General features: G+C 36.3%; 2 protein-coding genes across 2 annotated transcripts in view; both read right to left on the bottom strand.

Annotated features, from left to right (window-relative positions):
• Positions 1-11,789, bottom strand: part of LOC114149750 (protein NLRC5-like) — a 1,536,511-nt gene that overhangs the window by 279,296 nt on the left and 1,245,426 nt on the right. The gene's annotated exons all lie outside the window — the stretch shown is intronic.
• Positions 401-11,631, bottom strand: LOC114149773 (complement component C7-like). The gene is made up of 18 exons (XM_028025861.1): positions 11,076-11,631; positions 10,932-10,984; positions 10,766-10,841; positions 8,985-9,126; positions 8,562-8,706; positions 8,323-8,461; positions 7,594-7,722; positions 7,236-7,479; positions 6,050-6,163; positions 5,802-5,968; positions 4,866-5,094; positions 4,024-4,195; positions 3,606-3,693; positions 2,915-3,047; positions 2,495-2,686; positions 1,596-1,692; positions 1,331-1,512; positions 401-767 (listed from the first exon to the last, which is right to left on the bottom strand). Exons 1-18 carry the CDS (start codon positions 11,139-11,141, stop codon positions 589-591), a joined length of 2,547 nt encoding a protein of 848 aa, XP_027881662.1. The 5' UTR covers positions 11,142-11,631; the 3' UTR covers positions 401-588.

The raw sequence follows: 11,789 nt of genomic DNA on the forward strand, positions 1-11,789 counted from the left end.
AGTGGCGTTTGTGCAGTTTCCTTTGTTGTTTCACTGAGCAGTGCCCCCACAGGCGAGGAGGGGAACAAGTTGCTCAAATACATCATTTATGAAATTCAAAGTCCCACTAATTCTCTAAGGAAACTTGCTCCTGTTTCTTTCATGACAGCAATGGGCTTCTGTAATTTTTGAATAATTATTGTAAAATATAAGTTAAAATAATTAATTGAAATGTTATTTGCATTGTTAATTTTTCTGATTGGCTGGCAGTCAAGTTTATCTGGCTACTATGCCCCTCATGCTAGCCTTGCTAAGCTAGCTTGAGTGGCTAGGTTAGTTTAAATAGACCAAAGAAACTGTTAATGTATCCCTGCTGGTAAAGTCAATAAAATGGATGAATGAATAAAAAATAAATCAAGGAAAATTTTAATGAAAACAATTTAATACATTTTATAACAAAAACAATAAATCTATCCATTCTCCAACACCCTTATGGATGGATGTACAAAAACAAAGAAATTGATCAATTAATTTGTAACATTATATTTACAGTTCAGCTGCTACCAAAATAAGAAATATTTACAGACTAAAATGAAGAAAACTGTCCGTTTACTGCGGACATTGCTCCAGACTGAGCAGACGGATCGTTTCGCCTGCGCACCTCCTGGATCCCACCTCGCACTCCGTCATGTTCGCAGCGCCGCCATCATCACCGGAAGTGACGCACAGAGGGGCGGAGCCTGCAGGGCACTCCGACGGACTCAGACATACGCATTTCCGCTGGGATTCTACGATTAGAAAGGAAATCATACTCAACACTTTTGGATGGAAAATAATGAAGAAAAGTTTTGGGCGGGTTGTTAAAATTTTCACAACATTTGAGGTGTTTTTATTAATTATTCAGAGAGAAATTCTGTCGAAATAGTTGTCATTGCGTGGCAAAGATTCTCAAAACGTATTAGTTTCTCCTGATTATGACGTCATCATCGAGTAGTAAATGGTTAATAAAATGTCACTATATAGTAGGATTGTAAAACAAAAATCCCAGATGTCATAAGATAATAAGGTCAAAAATAATACGAGAATTAATATTACAGGAATATTATGACTTTAATTCCGTCATAATATTACCTGAATAAAGTCATAATGTTACGAGAATAAAGTCAAAATAATTTGAATTACAACTCTGTTCTCTAAATTGTATTTATTTTAATATTTTTTTTAATATCTGGTTTGTTATAATGTATATCTGGCGCTATTGACGTGAGTTTCATCAGACGTTGAGATCCGTCAGATCTGATCATATTTACTGTTTTTATTGAGCGGGATGTTCAGTATTCGGATGTTTCACCTCGGCAGGTCGTCCCTGGTTTGCAGTCGCTGCAGGAAGTGAACGTTTCCTCCTGCGGTCTGCCGCAGTCCGTATCGGCCGCCAGCGTGAAGCTGCGCCCCAAACAGCGCAGCGCCCCCAGCTGGCAGACGCCCAGCCAGAGACTCATCGGCCCGACCCGGGAGCAGAACTTCACGGACGACCTGAAACAAGAAGATTTTTAAACCAAACGCCCTGACTGGGTCTGGATTTCAGTTTGGTTTTAGTTCTGAAGGAAGAGACTAACAGGCACTCAGCGGGCATTTTACAGACACAGCCGGTTCTTCCGATCTTCTCCCAGGGTTTACAGTTCAGACCAGCAGGTGGCGCCGGAGAGGTGAGCACTGCACAGGAACAAGAAGGCAAATTTAATGAAAAATTACTAAATGTAGTGTGATTTATTCTCCTTTATATGATAGACCAACACTAAGTGGAACACACAACTTAATGATGGTTTATCATATAAAAAGGAGGTTTAAATTTCTGCCAAAAACTCAGACATGTTGCTATTTATATATGAAATTTTCTGGAAAAAAAAAATAAAATTCTTCCTTTCAAAACTAAACAATTTTCACATTTTCGAACTCAGGAATTTGCATTTTCTCAAGAAAATTTCTGGGATTAATTAAAAAATGTCAGCATTTTATCTGGCTTTCTTTTTTTTTTTTTACTTTTACAGGTCAGAAATGTTATTGTTTTGATTCTTTATATACATTTTCTTAGGTTAATGTCAACATTTCCATGTTCTTTTTCTACCAGTATTTGGGATTTTTGAGAAAATTTCTTCTTTTTTTTTCAAGAAAATGTTTTAGAAAAAAAGTCATAAAATTTCACAAATTAAATCATAAGATTACAAGAAAAAAGTTTAATTGATAAGAGAATAAATTCATAAAATTAGGAGGAAATAACATTAGTAAAATATTAAGACTTTATTCTTCTTATTAGTTTTTTTTTCTAATGTTATTTCAACTTTATTCTTTGAATTTTATTTTATTTTTAAATTATTTTCTCGTCGTAAAAAATGAAGTTGCCTGCATTAACATTGAATTTGTTACATTTAGGCCATGTTAGACAAAACCTTTAGAATTTGAGTCACTTTGCCTTAAATTCATCCGTTTAAAAGGTCAACTGCTCCTGAAGGTTCACCTGTGTGACACTGAACATCATCAGGAGACGGCGACCACTGCAGACTGGAGCTGCACCTGACCTCTGACACCTGACCGTCCAGCTCCGATCCCGCGGGACACGACAGGGACACGGAGTCTCCGATCTGGTAGGCATTTTTAATGGGCGTGACTTCGACTAAACCGCCGATTTCAGGAAATGCACAAGTGGAACCTGGAAGAAATGTTAATTTCTACTTTTACATAATATTTATGAAATAAACTATGAAAAAATAACGATGTAATAAGTATGGAAACTGTGTAATAACTCAAATATTCACAATAAGCATGGAACAAATCCTGAATATTTCTAAAAAATTTCCACATTTTCATCTATTTGACAATGAAAGCTTTATTAATAAAACTTTATGGGGTTTGAATTTAGTGTTACTTTAATACTTACTTTTACAAACCATTGATCCTGAGCTCCATTGTTGGTTTTCACCACATGTGGCTGCAGTGTTTCCAACGAGGTAAAAATCCTCAATGCAGGAATACTGCAGTCTGCTTCCTACTGTGTAAAAGTCTTTAAGATCCTATAAAAGAGAAAGATTAAAAACCTATCAAAGTATGAACAAATACTGTTTAACATGACATTAATGTTACCAGAACTGTAAACTGTGAACAGAAAAGTGTTTTAACTATTCCCAGTTGATAGTGGTGTTCCTCAAGGCGCCTTACTCCTCTGATTATTCATGATTGATTTTAAGAAACTTAATATCACAATTTATTGTCCTGATGACCATATTTCACATCAATTTAACTCAGTCTAATTGTCTGCTTAGATTCTCTGTTCATAACCTGAAATGACTGAAAAAATCAAAAATTTCCTTTTATATTCTTTACCAGTTCATTATTTTTGTGTTGTATGAAAGTCCAATAAGTATTTTTTTCCATATGGTACAAGAATAAAATGTTTGTCTTATCTAATAAGAATTTACAACAGAGTATTAAGGCCATGCTAAGAAAGAAAAAATAATAAAAAAATTTAATTATGAAAATAAAATAATACAAGAATAAAGGTCTTGTATTATTTTAACTTTATTTTTGTAATAATCATAAGAACAAAACAGGAATTCAGATTAAAAATTCACCTCAACAAATCCATTCTTCAGGACAGGAGGAAGTCCGCACCTTTTTGGTGGAGTTATAGAAAGCCCAAAGCATTGAGGCTCCATCATCCTGAGGGCAAAAAGGAACAAAAATATAATAATGAGTGAAAACGGGACTTTAGATTACCTGTAGATTACCTGTAGGGACTGTAGATTACCCGTGTCATACAATAATATAATAGCAATTTTAGTAAACCCTGTTTTTAGTACAGCGAGATTTTTCTCAAGATTGTGGAAACATTGGCGTCATCATTTATTTGTGGCTCAGTGACTGTCATGTTTCTTTTTGTTTTTTAATTCTTTTTGTTTTACTATGGACCTCTTTTGTGTCTGAAATAAAGATTGATTGATTGATTGATTGATATAGCTATTAAGGTTTTATTATAACTAGAAAACTTACTGTAAGTATTGTATATCTGGCTCTTCACAGGGTTTTTGTTCGCTTTGCTCCCCGATGCAGTTCCGGCCCCCTCCTCTAGGGGCAGGGTTGTTGCAGCTTCGGGTTCTTGACCTTTGACCTCCAGAGCAGGCTCCCCAGTTGGACCAGCAGCTCCAGCTGCCATGGATCACTCCTGGGAAACAGATCCAGTGATCACTTTCATTTCCTGTTCTCTACTGGAATTATTTTTATGCTTTATTACATTTGAGCATAAAAAACATGAAAGGTGAAAATGTAGTAAATAATGAGCTTTTTTTTATTATTTATTTTGGAGCTCAGAGATTTCCTTTGGTTTTTTTATTTTTTAGAAAATTTCTCAGACTAATCTAAAACTTTCTCAGTTTTTTCTAGCATATTTATAACTTTTTGAACACAGAAATTTACATTTTTTTACAGAATATTTCTGAGATTAATCTAAGAATTTCTGCATTTTTTCCTTGCAAATGTTTTGACTTGTGCAGCTACAAATTTACTTGTTTTTTCCAGACATTTTTTTCAGACTAATATAAAAATAACAATTTTTTTCTAGAATTTTATTGACTTTTTTGCTCAAATTTTTTTTTTAGTTTTCTCTAGAAAACAAAAAACATTTTTTTTAGTTTTCTCTAGAAAATGTCTGTTATTGATCTCAAAATTGTTGAGTTTTTTTGGCAGAAACGTTCTCTTCCTTTTTGTTATCTAATTTAGAGAAAATACAATCTGATTGGCCGCTGTGGTTGGAGTGGCCAATCAGATGTCGAGGTTAGCCGAAGCCCCGCCCTCCGGTCTCCTCAGTGGCCACGCCGCTGCTTGTTGTTGTTTACCGGGCTGCTCTCCGGTCGCGGCTCCCCTCTCGCAGGCCGGTCCTGATGTTCCGGGTCTGCAGACGCAGCGGCACTCGGTGCCGGTCAGCAGCGGCTGGCCGTTATTCTGGCACGGCCTGCAGCGGCAGGGATGCTCCGCGGACAGGAACTCCTCCGCCGCCCGCTTCAGGTGAAGCTTTTTCAACCCGGCGCACTCGACCTCTTTCACCAGTTCATACAGAGGACGAAGCTGGAGGAGGTAAGATCAATATGTTGACAATCAAAGGAAATTACTGTCGGTTGCTACTATTTAGAGGAGAAATCGGATAATTTTGTTGGTCGGCTAGTAACATTCTAAGTTAGAGCTAGCTAGCAAGGATTAGCACATGCTAATTAAACTTGCTAGCCTGTGCAATATTGTTATTTTTGTTGTTTAGTTAATTATGTTTTTTCAGGTCAACAATAAACAGCAATAAAAAGATTTAAGATCTGATGAACATTAAAATAATGTATTTGTGTAAATTATTGGGATTCATAAAGCCAAACAGCATTTATGCTAAAACGGAAGTTATGACAAACTTGCTAGCATAAATTGTGTGTTAGCATAGCTTCTGACTTTTTGTTGCTATGTCGTGGCTTTTTGTTATTGTGTTGTTGCCTTTTGCTGTTTGTTGCTGTTTTGTGGCTTTTTGCTATTTTATTGGAGCTTTTGTATTTTGTTGACTCTTCTGGGCCACCGTATCGAACCAAAATATTCATACATTTACTTTGAGGTGATAAATAGTGAAGGATGGTTCAGCAAAACAACATTTCCTGTTCCCTCTGAAGGAATGTGGTCTGAAACTTTACTAATCCTATTTCCTGTCAGATTATTTAGTAATCCTAGTGCTAAAGTTCTCCGTATTTAATATTTTTAATACTGGGCTCTTAAATACTTGCGATCTTGTGTCTTTTTACCTTCTGGTTTATGACATTAGGGAAATCTTTGACAGATGAGGCCCAGTTATTGTAGATTTCTCCGTTAGCTTCGGGTTTCTGTAGATCCAGAACAGATAGAGCGCCTATGAACTGCGGATCTCCTCCAAACACGTTCACCTTGATGGGCATCTTGTTTGACTGGCTTCCTGCAGAAAATGGAAATAATGTAATGTGAGCTCAGAGAGAACTGTGATTAAAATATTTGGGTTTGTGTGACTTTAACTCACCAGCTTTGGATTCCAGATGTTTCTGCAATCTTTCGCAGGTGATTTTGGTTTTCTTAAAGAACAGGAAGCGCTTCACTTTTTTCCAACATCTTTGGTATTCAATGTCTGTCACACCTTTAAAAAAGGACAGAAATATAACATACATTGGAATTAACTAGTTACATTTACCTGAGCAACCTTTTGGAAAAAATAATAATTTTAGGAGTATTTTTACAATGCTGTACTTTTTACGTTTACTTGAGTAACTTCATTATGAAGTATCAATACTGGATATTTTACCCACTGTGAGTAACTTCAATGAAAGGAGAAGAAGCTTTTTTTAACCAAAAATATTCACCAGACATAGACACACACCTGCTGTTTTTGTTAAAGTTTCAGAAATTTTATATTGAAATAAACTGATTAGGAACATTTTTTCTTTTGTCTGATTTTGTAATTGTTATTTATATGAATTATTTTAATTTTGGTTATTAAAATACCAAAACATAACTTTATATTTTAGTCCGTCTGATTATGCAAATTTCAAAGATTAAATCAGACGTTTTGATCAGTTAACTAGTACGTTAGAAGTCTTTTTACCGAATACTATTTTACCAAAGTATTTGGGTAAAATACCAAAGTAACTTTAAATACTTTGGATACCAAAGTATTTTACCAATACTTTGGTATTGGTAAAGTATATTACCAAAAATACTTTGATATTTTTTAATATACTTTCTGGTAATTTAATTTAATTTAATTGAGTACCAAAGTATTTAGTAAAATACCAATTTACTCAGATTATTTGAGTAATTTTTTGGACGGCTACTTTTTACTTTTACTTGAGTAAAAATATGTTGAAGTATTGCTACTCTTACTTTAGTATAATTTTGACTGCTCTGCCCACCTCTGTATGAATCTCACCTCCTAACAGCTCAGATTAGACTTTTGTCCCCTGGAACTAGACGATAGATTGACGGTTGGTTTGAAAGTCTGGCATTAGTCTTAACCTTTTCTTGGTATTATGGTCATAGATTAAGCCACAGTCGGATCTTGTCATGATTTATTGGACTATACCGTTAATTAGTGACCTTAATCCCTTTGGAGTGTTTGAGTTTTGAACAGTGTGTCAGAACACCTTGGCATTGTCCATGTTCTCCTTTTAGACTTGCTATCCTGTAACAATATTCACTCATTAAGTCCTTACTGTGGGATGTGTGGGCCTGAAAGTCAAACTCCAACAAGCCTTGGTATTCTCCGCCAAGTGACCCCTCAGACATGTAGTGTGTGCCGAAGGTCTGTAGCACCTGGCGGTAGGCGGAGTAGTCGTAGGTCAGCGGCAGCGAGGACAAGGCCTTCCAGAAATCTGCAGAGAGAGTCAGATACTGGGGGGCAGAGTTCTGAAACTGGGCCAACTCCACTCTGTTCTTCAGGATTAGAAGTCTGTAAGCCTGAAACACACACCAGGAAACATTGGGGAAGGGATTTTATGGGACACACAAATGATAAAACCCAAAGATTCAAGGGTTCACTATGCAGCTGAAGCAGGTCTGGTCATCGGTCACCTTATTGTCTGTGACTTCTTTGTGGAACGTCCGACGGTCATGTCCGAACCAGGCGTTGGACTGGATGTGCTGAGCGTAGGACCAGGAGCTCTCATAGGACTCGTCACTTTCCTCGTTGTCTACATGGACCTGCAGCACAAACGGTTATTCTCAGCTCCATCAACGATGTTTTCACCCCTGAAAGTCCAGCAGACTCGGTTTGATTAAGGCCCAAAACTCCAACATTTGTTACATTTTCAGCTTTCGGTTCACCAACCAAACCCCTTGAGCAACCTGTTCCCCTCCTCGCCTGTGGGGGCACTGCACCAAGAACCACTGAATGAAATGACATTAAAAAAACCTCGGAAGACACTGAGTGCAACTTCCTTCATTGTGAAATGTAAAATGGAGTGGTGTCAAATTTGATCAGTTGGAGGATTTCTCCTGTGCCTTTGGTAAAAGACAATGAGTCGTTTCTCCTGCTATCGCTGGACTAGCACATTTGTTTTGGTTGTATTTACCCAGAATGCCCTGTGTTGTCCTGTTCACATATGCATACAAACCTCACCAGAGTTCACTTCAACCAAACCGAGACAGAATTAACCTTTTTGGTTCCATTACATATTCACATCTCCCCAAACAAACTGGATCTTCTAGGCACACAGATTGGGTATAAGCTTTTGGCCGTCCTGTTGCCCATTTGGACCAGATCAAACTATTCAACTCCCACCAGTTTCTTCAGTTACTCACTTCAAAGTTGAACCTGAGGATGTTTTGTGGCAGCCTGTACATGACTTTATGGCTCCCGCTGAAAACCTTCCGGCACTGTCCTCCGAAACTAAACGTGTTGATCACACCAGCTTTCAGCTTCCCAGTCAGAACGTCGAATCTGTGAAGGAAATGCTTTCATTGACCTCATCTGTGGTAAAAGGTGACAGATTATCATCTCTGATCATTGTGTCTTTATTCAGAAACACTGAGGCTCCCACCCTTTGCCTGTGAGGTCGGCGTTTGGAGGCGTTTTGATAAGATCACATGAGTATTGGCTGTCGTCTTGGCCACAGCTTCGCTCGTCCAGACCGTCCTCACAGTCCTGGTCTCCATTACAAACCAGAGATTGGCTGATACACTGACCTGCATCACAGTTAGAACATCAACTCCATTATAGTCTAGGTTTAATTCATTGTTTCTTTTTTTTGTTTAATCTAATTCTGTTAGTTTTAGTTTTTGAATGTGTTTTCCAGTTTTTATTAGCTAAATATTGTTTAGTTTCAGTTTAGTTTTAAATAGTTACGGTTTTTATTTAATCCAGTTAACGAAAATGTTTTCTCAGTTACAGTTTTTGTTAGTTTTAGTTATCTGTAATAACTTTGATCGATACGTTAGACATTTGACTTTGGATCTTGATGTACCAGAGGTGCAGCGGAACCTGCTGCCACACCAAGTTTCCAGGGGACACGTTTTCTGTGGGACACATGTCTGCGTTTCGGTGGCTTCTCCTGAACACGGCGCCCCTCCAAACTGAGCGTACACCTCCACATGACGAGTCCGCACCTGGAAAACAGAGTAAAACTATTAAATACATTGAATTGCTGAACTAAAGGCGACATATTTTACTTCTTGAACAGGTTTCTGGAAAACAGGAATGTTCAAAATTCAAAGATTTCTTCCTTTTATTGATTATTAAAGTAATAATAATAATTTACACACCCTTTCCAATTAAAAAAGGACTATTTTACTCATTTAATTAAAGTATTGTAACTTAGTTTACTGTTGAGAAGGTAAAAAAACTCAGTATTTTTCTTTTTTCATCTTTTTTTTGTCCTTTTCTCTTCTCTTATTTTTGAATTGATCATTTTTTCCCATGTGATAAAAGTTTGAACACCCCTGTTGTACAGACTAACTGAATCATGTTCATTACTTTATTTTTTCCCCCCACAAAATCATTCTTAGATAATGTGATTTTAATCTGGTCAGTTCTGCCTATGTGGAGCTCCTGGGCGTTGCTAGGTGACGGGTGGAGCTCCTGGGGGTTGCTAGGTAACGGGCTGGGGTTGCTAGGCGAGGGGCAATGCCTGCTGATTTGTGACGTTATTCGGAAGGTTTTGAAAAAGCATAATTCCAAAAAGCGGTGGGGTGTTTTCTTTTTAAACACTCAGACTGTTTTTATAACCAAATGTAAATATAAAACTATTCAAAATGTGAATTTGAATGGTTGCATGTTAAAATTAACAATAATTAATAATAAAAGGCAGCAAAACCCTTTTTGTACTGATTACAACTCCATCTCACATGAATTAAACTTGCTTGTACCTTACTGGAGAAACAAATATCAAACTCCCTGAAATATTTACAGACTGTAGAGAAATGTTGCTTCATTCGAACTCTGTCCTGTTTGGGTTTAGAGTGCAGCCAGAAAACGGTGCCAAAAGTCAGCCGTGTTGCTCTAACTGAGCTGTTTCTGGTAAAATATGATTAAAAGATTACACAACTAAATCTATAATCTGGGTCAACACAGAGATGTAAAAAAATAAAAGATAAAAATCTGCCATCTACATAATATCAAAGATAAGATAAATTAAGCTAAAATAAAAATAAGTCTCATGGTTTCTGTACTGACATTTACATCTGGAACATTAATAAAACCTTTGTTAAGCTAAAGGGAATTAAATCAAGATTCACAAAATTGGCTATGACAACTTTAGACATGCTAACTAAGCTAACACCTGGTAAGCTAAGGTAAAGTAAAAATATACCAACGTTAGCTAAAATAAGATGAGATAGGGAAAACTAAAGTAACTTAGGATAAATTAAACTAGGTTAAGTTTAGATAAAATGTTAAAAAATAGGATTTGGAAATTAAAATATAATATACCACCCTAAGCTAAGTTAAAAGAGGATGTAATAAGCTAAAGGGAAATAAATAACTGGGAAGGTAAGATAAATATAGTAAGGTAACTTTAAGTACACTAAAGTGGATAAAATTAAAACTGTGCTGAACAACATAATATAAAATAAAATAAACTAAGATAAGATAAGCTTATTTTTTAGTATTTAAAAATATATTTTTGTGCTCCAATCATCTCCAATATTTTCTACTTTCTTTATGCAAACCTTATTTTCTCATATTGAATTAATAAATGTATAAATAATAAAATGTTCATCGCTCTGAGTCAAAGTGTTGTTTGGTTACCTTTGTACGGGAGCAGCCGTCGCACTCAGACCAGCCTCCATATGAACCAAATCTGCAGTTTACTCTCTGCTGACAGCTGAGAAAAGAAGAAATGATACTTATTTAAAAATACAACCCTAAATTATGCAGCATTTATTAAAACAACGGTGAAACGTGTTACTCTTACCAAACTGGTGACAGCAGAGTGAGTGACAGCGCTAACGTAGAAACCAAATACAACTGTGAACAGAAAGCAGGAAGGTTTATTTGAGTTTAAAAGTGATTTATTTGTGGCAGATCATATTTTAAATGGTGAATTTTCTGGTTTTACCTTCATGCTGTTCTGGTCAGAGTTTCTCCCTCTTATCTGGTTCAGCTCTGTAACGCTCAGGGTCATTTATCGGCAGCTGCGTTTCTCAACACTCCCCCGAGTTCAGGAATTCCCTCAGTGAAGAAACGATTAGAACAATCAGGTCCAAACTGACCTGATCCTTAAATGACTCATAATCTGGATTTATTTACTCTGCTGGAGGTTTTAGTTTAGATAAACTTATGTCCAGAACTGCAGTTTATTTATTCAGTTCGCTCTGGTCACAAAATACATGAAGGAATCAACTGAGAGAAGAGACAATTAGTTTTATTGCTTTGCTTTATAATTTAATAAACTGTAATAAACAATCTTACTGAGCTCGCCACCTAGTGGTTGGATTAAGAACTTCAGCTTGAAGGAAACTCGAGGCAGAGGGAAATATTCACACCAACAGCTTTTTCAGTGTTTTCTAATTAAAATATTATTTATTAAGGCTGAGACCTATTCAAATCAACCTGGTTGTATGTGAAAAAGTAACAACAGCTGGGATTAATAATGGATTTTCTGGGATTAATCATATTTTGTGGAATCTCCTGATCTACAGAATAACATAAGGAATCATCGACATCTGTCAGACTGGAGACTCTCAAAATGGTTTTACTTTATTATTTCATTCTCATAATAATGACTCTAAAACTCAAAATTGACTTACGTTTGTAAAAATGACTTTAAATC

This window comes from Xiphophorus couchianus, chromosome 8, assembly GCF_001444195.1.
Source record: "Xiphophorus couchianus chromosome 8, X_couchianus-1.0, whole genome shotgun sequence".
Taxonomy (NCBI): Eukaryota; Metazoa; Chordata; class Actinopteri; order Cyprinodontiformes; family Poeciliidae; genus Xiphophorus; species Xiphophorus couchianus.

What these genes read in the sequence shown, in the direction of transcription:
- LOC114149773 (XM_028025861.1), bottom strand. Translation starts at nt 11,141, where the DNA reads ATGACCCTGAGCGTTACAGAGCTGAACCAGATAAGAGGGAGAAACTCT. An exon ending in CAGGTTCCGCTGCACCTCTG is followed by an intron (nt 8,707 to 8,984) that starts GTACATCAAGAT and finishes ACTGTGATGCAG; the next exon opens with GTCAGTGTATCAGCCAATCT. An exon ending in CCAGATATACAATACTTACA is followed by an intron (nt 3,694 to 4,023) that starts GTAAGTTTTCTA and finishes TTTTGCCCTCAG; the next exon opens with GATGATGGAGCCTCAATGCT.